The sequence below is a fragment of the Malania oleifera genome, chromosome 2 (assembly GCF_029873635.1).
Source record: "Malania oleifera isolate guangnan ecotype guangnan chromosome 2, ASM2987363v1, whole genome shotgun sequence".
NCBI classification, from domain to species: Eukaryota; Viridiplantae; Streptophyta; class Magnoliopsida; order Santalales; family Ximeniaceae; genus Malania; species Malania oleifera.
Genome location: NC_080418.1, coordinates 146,173,538 through 146,184,290, shown reverse-complemented (window position 1 = coordinate 146,184,290; position 10,753 = coordinate 146,173,538). Strand labels below are relative to the sequence as shown.

Below are 10,753 nucleotides of genomic sequence, written 5' to 3'. Positions count from 1 at the left end.
ATCAACTATTCATTCACCAACACTCTATCTAAGTAGAGTGGTGGCACTGACTGATCTAACTAGCTATGGTACCATGCTCTGAATATAATTGGTCCATTAGGGTTCTTATACCATATAATACTTTCATAAATAATAAATTTATAACTTGATCTCATTTTTATAATTCTGTATAAAATCTGTCATATCATATTTCTGTATAAACTGTCATTTCATAACTCATCATAAAGTCGTTTGAACTCAGCATAAAGTCGGCTGAACCGCTATATCATACTGAACTCGACATATAATTGCTAGATTATCTTGAACTTGGCATATAGTCTGCTGAACTGTTATATCATACCAAATTCGGCATATAGCCGGTTGAACTGTTATATCATATATCTGTCTGAAACATATCTTGTAATAATTTTGTAAAAAAACATACTTGTTCTGTATCATCATAAAATATTCTACATGCTGATTTATACTGTAAAATAACCCTACTTATGTTACACAATTTGAGTAGTAATTCATAATATAATAATTTCCTAGGAAAAATATATCTGGTTTTCCAAAACATGCATATAATAATTCATATTTACTATTTCCATATGCCTAAATATTCGGCAAAATCATATTCATCATTTCAATAATCATATACTTCAATTTAATTGGGTAAATTTTCTAAAATAACTGACATAATCTATTCCCCTTACCTTATCCCTGGAGTGGTGCCTAGGATCCCCAAACAATGAATCTGCTTCGATTAAACTACTAAGGATTGATGCTAGGACCCGAAATGGTGTTTATTTTTCAATTTGGTTGAGATTTGGAGAGAAAATTAAGAGAGAGAAATAGAGGATTTCGTAACCGTAGAGGAGAGAGAGAGAGAGAGAGAGAGAGAGAGAGAGAGATCCCTAAAAAAATGAATTAAATTCCTATTTATAGGTGTGCTGGCCCAGATAAAACCGTTGATGGTTTTCCTAAAACCGTCGACAGTTTGGACTTTAACCAAATCGATTCTTACTGTTTTACCCTTATTGGGCCTCGGTAACTCAAAACCGTCGACGATTTGGTCCTACACCAAACCAAATTCCCTTGAATTTCAGTTTTTAGAATTGAATATTTACAAATTTAGATGAATTTTAATATAATTCTATATTGTGTTTAGTCTAAATTCATATAAATTTAAATTTAAAACTTGAAGTCTAAACTCCCAAACAGAGGATTAGAATTATCAAATTCCTATCACCCATGTGTGATATTGGAAAATGAATCATTTTCACAAAAGACAAGATAATAGTGTCATTTTTTAGCAAGGGTATAGATTGCATGAACAAAAGACTGAGATTCATTTAAAATAAAATTATTATTGCACTTTACTTCATAAGATGATCATTTTAAAACTGTTTTCAAATCGTGCTATAAAATTATACACACGCAAAGCAATGTAAAAAAGAGAAATCAAAAGAGAGAGAAGAATATAATAAATTATAAATGTAGATGAAAATTTCAATTAATATAAATATTAACACTCTTAATAGATATTTTAAATATTTTCTAATTAAAAAATTAATTAAAATTTCATAATTATTATTGATAATTAATTTTTTAATATTTATAATTAAAAAATTTAAAAAAATTTATGTTAATTAACTCTTTGAATTGCCATTTTAATATTTTCTAATTAAAATTTTAACTATTTACTAATTATTAATTAATTAAAATTTTATAATTAATATCTTTAATTAAAATTATATATATATATATATTCTAATTAAAATAATTAATATTTATGCTAAGTTAAAAAAATTTCTTTCAGTTTGTTAGTAATTTATTATTTTAAATCTAATAATACATATAAAGTTTACATATAAAGTTTTTAAGAATCTAATAATCAAATATAACTTCAATTTACCGCGCACATATATACAATTGAAAACACTTCGCAACTGCTACTCTGAGTGATGATCATTATCACAAAAAATTATTAAAACAAAAACAAAAATTACAAACCTATTTTATTAGTATTTTCAAAATTAAAACAAATTAAAAATTTAAGTCAATGCATGCTCATTGTCAACCTTGGATCAAACGACGATCAGAAATATAATTAGAAGAATGAAAATATAACAAATATAAACTAAAAGATATTAAGATAAAAATAAAATATAATTTTTCTATTTTCATTTTATTATTATATTTTTAAACTCACTTTCTAGTGCTCTAATAATAATAATAATGTTATTGTACATGATGATCAAAAATAGTTTTTAAAAAATTGGATGACTAATAATAATGTTATTGTATATGATGATTAAAACTAGGTGAAAAAACAAACATTGAATATACCATTCAGTCTATTCCTAAAAGATGCAAAACCACATCCTAGCACATCAATTCTAAAACAGAAAATTAAAAACAAGAAGAACAGTATGTCACCTATTAAAAAATTGAAAAAATAAAAGCTCCATTGTCCATAAAAATGCCTATTGTTTTTGTATCTCGAAAAAAAAAAAGTTTCACTATGCATAAATCTGTTATAAGTTTAATTATGTGCTTACTTTCTATTGATGCAGCTGCCAATCTTGTTCTGCCACCAGTTGTGTGTTAAGGCTGAATGGGTAGTCTGAAAAAACAATTGGCTTCCCAGATTAACCCAATAACAATCGATATAGAAGCTAGATTTAGTAAAACAACAAAGAATGGATGTTTTGTAGCCCACCTATCAAACTGAAGAACCAATTTTCAACTTATAGAAGTGCAAATTCAAATGCATGCACGAGTTTTGATGCATGAGTACAGATGGTAGTATTCAACTAACAGATCGTTATCACTAGCAGATCCAAAATCAAATCGGTATACATACACATGGATGAAATCTAGATTGAAAAAGGAGTCGAGCAATAGAAAATTATAGTACTATAGTAAAAGAGAGATGTTTGTGTGAAATTGTGAATTGACAAGGTTGAGGTGAGGAGAGGGAAGAGCTGGGCAGCAGCCCACTGGAGCCCTTAATTGAGTCTCTCTCTCGACGATGTGAATATTTGGAGCTCTTGAGTTGCCGAGAGAGAGGTTCCTTTCTGGTTCCAACTTCAGGAAAGAATGGGCATCTTTTTTGTCTCCAGATGGAATGCCTATTTTCACTTTTTGTGGCAATGAGCAGTCCATGGGAATGGGAATTCTTGCTCCTAAACTTCACTGCAAACATGGGAATGGAAACAAAATGCTGGAATTAACATTCCATTCTCTTCCATTCCTGCACACCAAACACAGCATTGATGTGATGTATTAAAATGCATAAGATGAAACAACTCCATAGAAAACATTATTAATATACCTTTCTTTCTAGTATGATGACTCTGCATTTTCTTGTAATGAATTTCACATATCACCAACTGTATTAATGACCACAATACGCATATGGTACATTTTCGTTCAATCCCATTGTTATAAATGGACTTAAATTGGAGACAGCTTTTTCTATGTGTTAGCTCCTGAAGTGCCTTTTCCTTCCCTGATACCTTCTATTATGCTTGATTTGCTTTACCATCAAATGTTCGGCTATTTTTTCAGTGCTCCCTGTTGTCGACTATGTTTCTTTTAGCATAACTACTGGAGCAATTTTCTCGACTTTAACTCATGTTCATGAGAACAAGGAAGGAATTATACCATTTGACCTCATATTTGACCTGTGGACAAGCAGTTTCCATGTCTACCAATAATCTTTGCAAGAGCACAATCCATCATTAAAATGGTGATATCTAATCCTGTCTCTAACAATAATTTCCCGACCATAAACCTTAGATATGAACTTTGTTGCTTGGTGACAATCCCCACAAACTCTCAAATTTTTCACTATGCGAATTGGGGTTCCAGGCAATGTGTTCATCAACCCAAAAGCTATAGCCAACTTCTCACTATGTTTTGACAGAGCCGTCTCCTTATCTTCTTCGTCATCAATATCAAGCAACACGTCTCCAAATTCTGGAACATACCCAGCAATCTTTAACTTGGCTGTCATTTCATCCAAGAACAAATAGAGCAGCTTGGTTTGTGGGTGTGACCGGTCTCCCACGAGAAATTGATGGAACATTCCATTTAGCTCAATAGAACTGCAACCTGGGGTTTTCTTTCTGCCACATACTTCAATCTTCTCCCTCACAACCTTCGCTTCATCCCATTTTCCAGATACCGAATACATATTGGCCAACAGAACATGACAGCCAACATGGTTAGAGTCCAATTCCTTAATAATTTTCCCTATTTTTACTCCTCTCTCAATATCTTTATGAATCCTACAAGCACCAATTAAAGCCCCCCAAATGACAGCATCTGGAGCAATTGGCATATTTGATATAATCTCTTCAGCTTCCTTTAAGTGCCCAGCGCGGCCAAGTAGATCTACCATACACCCATAATGCTCTAATTCTGGATTGATGCCATAATTTGACATCAATTCAAAATAAGCTTTTCCCTCTTCAACCATTTTACCATGGCTGCAAGCATTTAATAATGCAACAAAAGTGACTTTGTTAGGAATCATCTCTTCAATTTTCATCTGCTCAAATAGATTAATTGCTTCCTCAGATTTCCCATGCATAGCAAACCCACCAATGATGGCATTCCAAGGCCAAACATTCCGCTTGGGAACACATTCATTGTAAAAAACTTTTGATGCAAACTCAATCTCTCCACACTTTGCATACATGTCTATGAGGCCAGCAAGCAATCGCTCATTCATCTTAATCCTGCTCTTCTTGATATACACATGAATCCACCTTCCTTGATCCAATGCCACTAGATTAGCACATGCTGCAAGAGCACTCGTCAGGGTGAATTCATTTGGTCTAGAACCCTTGTGTAGCATGTTGTGGAAGAGGTTCAAAGCTTCCATGAAGCAACCTACCTAAAAAAAAAACTACTTTTAATAAAGTTCCTTGTCATAAAATTTAGTGAAGTTCCTTTAAGCAGTGAAGGAGTTCTATCAAAATATTTTTAGAAGTCTTGAAATTATTAATTGGAGTTGTTGAAGTGGTTATGACTTGTTGAAAATAAACTGCATTTTGATAAAAAAGACCCATTAATGATTTTTTCACCTGTACATGACCAGCTATGACAGTGCTCCAAGAAACAACATCCCGCTCAGGCATTTCATCAAACAATTCCTTAGCTCGATCCATTTCGCCCAATGCAACATACCCACGAATCAAAGTATTCCAAGAATACAAATCATGTTCAATGCTCCACTCGAACACCCTTCTAGCATCCTCAACCAATCCCCAATTTGCATACATCTGAATCATTGCATTCGTCACAAACAAATTGCTCTCCAGCCCAAGTTTGATTGCGTGAACCCGAACCTGCCCCCCTTCCAAAACTCCCAAACCATTGGCACACGCCTTGAAGACAAAGACGAACGTGTACCGATTTGGCGAAAGACTCGAACCCTGGACCATTGAACGAAATATTAGAAGAGAATTATGAGAAGAAGTGGGTGTCGGTGCGTGAGCTTTTATCATGGTGTTGTGGAGAAAGAGATCAGGAGAGGGAATTTGATCGAACATAAGGTGGGCATAAGGCAGAGAACCAAAGCTTGATTGGGTGAGGAGCTTTATGAGTCTAGTTGCAGGAATGAGGTCTAGGACAAGGCCGGTGATGATCAGGTGAGCGTGAGCTTGCTTGATTTGGTCCATGGTTTTGCAAGAATCCAGTAGAGAGAGCCGTTGGTGGTTTGAACAAAACGGTCTTTTGAAGGTGGAGTAACATCGCTTCATTTCAATTTCCAACGGACCAGTCATCACTCAGAGTAGCAGTTGCGAAGTGTTTTCAATTGTATATATGTGCGCGCGGCATGGGTAAATTGAAGTCATATTTGATTATTAGATTCTTAACAACTTTATGTGTAAATTTGTTCAAGTTTTTTTTTTTTAATAAAAATTCATCATACAAATATTTGATAATACAAATTAAATATTAACAAATTATAGTTATTTTAAATTTTTTATTGAGCTGTGCCATGCTAAAAAAGGTTCATCAACTTAAAACTCTTTTACAAGTCTAGGGTTTCACAAGGAGGATGAGAGGAGTTTGCAAGGCCTTTAAGCTCTCCATATACGAAATCTCAAGTCTAACAAGGGGTACATGATGAAGTTGCCTGGATCGTACAACATATATATTTTTTTATTCTTATTATATATATATATATATATATTTTATTACATAAGAATTTCAATCACCAACAAGCCCTTTGGATCCCCTGATGTGGACACAGTTTCCGTGCATTAGTTGGATGTTATCATATGAGAATTTTTTTTTTAAGTTTTCATATGAAGGCTATATATGCCTATTTGTATCCGAGGGTTAAACCCCTGAGGGGGCAATTTTGGTATCTTTCGACATTACCGGATATGTGATGCCCACTGTATTTCATTAATATGTTTGTTTGAGTTTATAAATTTGACAAAATGAATATATTTACATTCCTTGGAATATAAAGATTCCCATGAAATATGGCATCCTATTCCCACCTCTACTATGCATAAATTTCATAGGAATTCTATTCTCATGGAAATCCCACTTTATAAATTAAATTGCCCACTATTTTGACTTTTAGATAGTAATGTATCTATAATATAGCATAATTATGCTCTATGGAGTTGTTTCATCTTATGCATTTTAATACATTGCATCAATGCTGTGTTTGGTGTGCAGGAATGGAAGAGAATGGAATGTTAATTCCAGCATTTTGTTTCCATTCCCATGTTTACAGTGAAGTTTAGGAGCAAGAATTCCCATTCCCATGGACTGCTCATTGCCACGAAAAGTGAAAATAGGCATTCCATCTGGAGACAAAAAAGATGCCCATTCTTTCCTGAAGTTGGAACCAGAAAGGAACCTCTCTCTCGGCAACTCAAGAGCTCCAAATATTCACATCGATTGTCATTGGGTTAATCTGGGAAGCCAATTGTATTTTCAGGCTACCCATTCAGCCTTAACAGATAACTGGTGGCGGAACAAGATTGGCAGCTGCATCAATAGAAAGTAAGCACATAATTAAACTTATAACAAATTTATGCATAGTGAAACTTGTTTTTTTTCGAGATACAAAAACAATAGAGACATTTTTATGGACAGTGAAGCTTTTATTTTATTTTATTTTTTGTTTTTAATTTTCTGTTTTAGAATTGATGTGCTAGGATGTGGTTTTGCATCTTTTAGGAATAGACCGAATGGTATATTCAATGCTTGTTTATTCTCGCGCGGCCATGAACAGATGCGCTCTAAGCGACCGCCCTCATCTTCCTCTACACGCTTCAGCTTATCATCCTCAGCTGCCAAATCCACAAGCCACTTCTCTACCTTTTCAAGCTGCGTCTACCCATCGACCTTCCCAGACGAACCAAAACCGTACGTCCTCAAAAAATGCATCGCTCTTTTGCTTACTTGTGCTTCCTCCAACTTCAAACTGAAGCAAATCCATGCCTTCTCCATCAGACGCGGTATCCCCCTCACAGACCCCGACATGGGCAAACACCTTATCTTCACCCTTGTGTCCCTCTCGGCCCCCATGACTTATGCTCACCACATCTTCTCCCAAATCCAAAACCCAAATATCTTTACTTGGAACACCATGATTAGAGGCTATGCTGAGAGTGAAAACCCCAGACCAGCGGTTGAACTGTACCGCCAAATGCACATAACTTCTGTTGAACCTGACACACACACATACCCGTTTCTTCTAAAAGCAATTGCGAAGGTAATGGCTGTTAGAGAGGGTGAAAAGATACATTCCATTGCTATGAGGAACGGGTTCGAGTCACTGGTCTTTGTGCAGAACACATTGCTACATATGTACGCGGCTTGTGGGCATGCCGAGAGCGCATACAAATTGTTCGAGTTTATGCCTGAGAGGAATCTTGTGACATGGAATTCAGTGATAAATGGGTATGCCCTTAATGGGAGGCCGAATGAAGCGTTAACCCTTTTCAGGGAAATGAGTTTGGAGAGTGTTGAACCGGATGGGTTCACCATGGTCAGCCTGCTGACTGCCTGTGCTGAGCTTGGAGCTCTGGCATTGGGTAGGAGGGCCCATACTTACATGTTCAAAGCTTGTTTGAATGAGAATTTGCATGCTGCCAATGCCCTTGTTGATTTCTATGCAAAGTGTGGCGGCATTAGGGATGCACAACGGGTATTTGATGAAATGGTGGAAAGGAGTGTAGTTTCATGGACTTCCTTGATTGTTGGGCTGGCTGTTAATGGTTTTGGCAAGGAAGCATTGGAGCTTTTCTGGATGCTGGAAAGAGAGGGGTTAGCGCCTAGTGAGATCACTTTTGTTGGGGTCCTGTATGCATGTTCGCATTGTGGAATGGTAGATGAAGGGTTTGGATACTTTAACAGGATGAAAGAGGAATATGGCCTTGTGCCTAAGATAGAACACTATGGTTGCATAGTTGATTTGCTGGGGAGGGCAGGTAGGGTAAAAGAAGCATATGACTTTATTCAAAAAATGCCTTTGCAGGCCAATGCTGTTGTTTGGAGGACCTTATTAGGAGCATGTGCAATACATGGACAGTTGACCCTGGGGGAGGTTGCTAGAACCCGACTTCTGCAATTAGAACCTAAACACAGTGGGGATTTTGTACTCCTTTCCAACCTCTACGCATCTGAGCAGCGTTGGTCAGATGTGCAAAAAGTGAGGAGAACAATGCTGAGGGAAGGGGTGCAGAAAACTCCAGGGCTTAGCCTTGTTGAGTTGGGAAATTGTGTCCATGAATTTGTCATGGGAGATAGATCTCATCCCCAAAGTGAGGAAATATACGCAATGCTTAGGGAGATCACAAAGAAGTTGAGACCAGAGGGTTATGTACCTCATACAGCAAATGTGCTTGCAGACATAGAGGATGAGGAGAAGGAGAATGCTTTGCATTATCACAGTGAGAAGATTGCAATTGCCTTTATGCTGATTAATACGGCACCAAGGACCCCTATTAGGGTGGTAAAGAATTTGAGGATCTGTGCAGATTGTCATTTGGCAATTAAGCTCATATCAAAGGTTTTTTACCGGGAGATTACTGTTAGAGATCGTAGCCGATTTCACCATTTCACAGATGGATCTTGCTCTTGTAAAGAATATTGGTAATATATATGGGATGGTCAGTATTTATGGGCTAAATTCATGTTTGGATAAACACACAATTTAAAGAGCTCCTATTCGGGTTCTTCTGGGGGACTTATTTCAAATGCAAAAATCTTCTACTTTCATTGTGATGATGGGATTTGGAAAGCCTGAAATGCCGTTTCACCAAATGACTAACTGTACTTAGTGTTTTGAGAAATGCAGCTCATCTGACTGATAAGCATCCTTGAAAGCTGTTATCGAATAATGTGCTGCAATTACAGTGGGCCCTCTCCCCTTGCCTTTGCTTTTTCTCTTCCTGCTGATCCAATAACTGAAGGCATTTTCACTAGTGTATCATTGGGGTTCAGTCATACTGGTAGGGGATGCTAGGGGCATAATGGAAGCAGCAGGTATTGGCGTATTGCTGTTCTGTTGGCTTTGTTCCTGTTTAGCTGCTCTGCACGCATTTGCTCTATCATGTTCAGCAGTTTTGCCTATGTTTCCTAGCTAGTTAATTGTGCTGCAATGTTCAATGATAATCTTCCTAAGATTATTTGTTTGAGCCTAGTAACTAAGTGCTGCAATAAAAACTCAACATGTTTGTCAAAAAAAAAAAAAAAAATGCATGTTTTTTCACCTAGTTTTAATCATCATATACAACAACATTATTATTAGTCATCCAATTTTTTTAAAACTATTTTTTTATCATCATGTACAACAACATTATTATTATTAGAGCACTAGAAAGTGAGTTTAAAAATATAATAATAAAGTGAAAATAGAAAAATTATATTTTATTTTTATGTTAATATCTTTTAGTTTATATTTGTTATATTTTCATTCTTCTAATTATATTTCTGATCGTCGTTTGATCCAAGGTTGAAAATGAGCATGCATTGAATTGAATTTTTAATTTGTTTTAATTTTGAAAATACTAATCAAATAGGTTTGTAATTTTTGTTTTTGCTTTAATAATTTTTTGTGATAATGATCTCTACTCTAGTCATTTCCAATCCTTGCCGTTCATTTCATTCATTGGTTCATTTCATTCATATATTTGAATCAATTATGTGTTAAGACCATTGGAACAAGTGTCACATTTTTGTCATTGCAATAAGGATGATATTGATATTTTGAGGATAATATTGTGTGACATAGGTCTTCTTCTTTTATAGTTAAAGTAGGGTTTTTATAAACTAAAATTATGAGCAAAAGACATTAACCTCTCTTAAGATTTGATAAATATATATATATATATATATATATAATTTTAAAAATTTTAAAAATTATAGGAATTTTTCATGAGATTTCAAAAATTTTAGGTACTTCCTTTCAACTTTATCAAAAGACAAAAACATTTTATTATATTTTGTAAAAAGATAATTTCTTTTAGAAAAAGTCCTAATTTTTCAGCAAATCTTAAAGAAGATGTTAGAGATGGAGTCAAAAGACAACCAGGAGACAACGCGTTGCTAAGTCAGAAAACGCGTGGTGAATTTGATTTCACGCGGTGGAATTTATGGTGCAATTTATCTCTTTTGTTGAAACTTCCAATTTGTAATTTGTATTGATTATGATGTAAATTCCAAACCTATATAAAGAGGGCTGTGGAAGATGTATATGCACAGCACAGAAAGAGTGCAGAGAGAG

At 35.1% G+C, this 10,753-nt stretch overlaps 2 protein-coding genes across 3 annotated transcripts; one reads left to right on the top strand and one right to left on the bottom strand.

The window, feature by feature from the left end:
- Positions 1-2,707: 2,707 nt before the first annotated feature.
- LOC131147909 (pentatricopeptide repeat-containing protein At5g66520-like) lies at positions 2,708-5,793 on the bottom strand. Of its 2 annotated transcripts, XR_009134964.1 has the most exons (3): positions 5,079-5,793; positions 3,320-4,888; positions 2,708-3,238 (listed from the first exon to the last, which is right to left on the bottom strand). XR_009134964.1 is itself a non-coding variant. In XM_058097554.1 (2 exons), the coding sequence occupies exons 1-2, from the start codon at positions 5,778-5,780 to the stop codon at positions 3,695-3,697; spliced, it is 1,896 nt and encodes a 631-aa protein (XP_057953537.1). In that variant the 5' UTR covers positions 5,781-5,793; the 3' UTR covers positions 2,708-3,694. The 2 variants fall into 2 exon arrangements, 1 of the variants encoding a protein (XP_057953537.1); XM_058097554.1 differs by having other exon boundaries at positions 2,708-4,888.
- Positions 5,794-6,864: 1,071 nt separating this feature from the next.
- Positions 6,865-9,656, top strand: LOC131147908 (pentatricopeptide repeat-containing protein At4g21065). The gene is made up of 2 exons (XM_058097552.1): positions 6,865-7,023; positions 7,201-9,656. The coding sequence occupies exon 2, from the start codon at positions 7,256-7,258 to the stop codon at positions 9,122-9,124; it is 1,869 nt and encodes a 622-aa protein (XP_057953535.1). The 5' UTR covers positions 6,865-7,023; positions 7,201-7,255; the 3' UTR covers positions 9,125-9,656.
- The last annotated feature ends 1,097 nt before the right edge of the window (positions 9,657-10,753 follow it).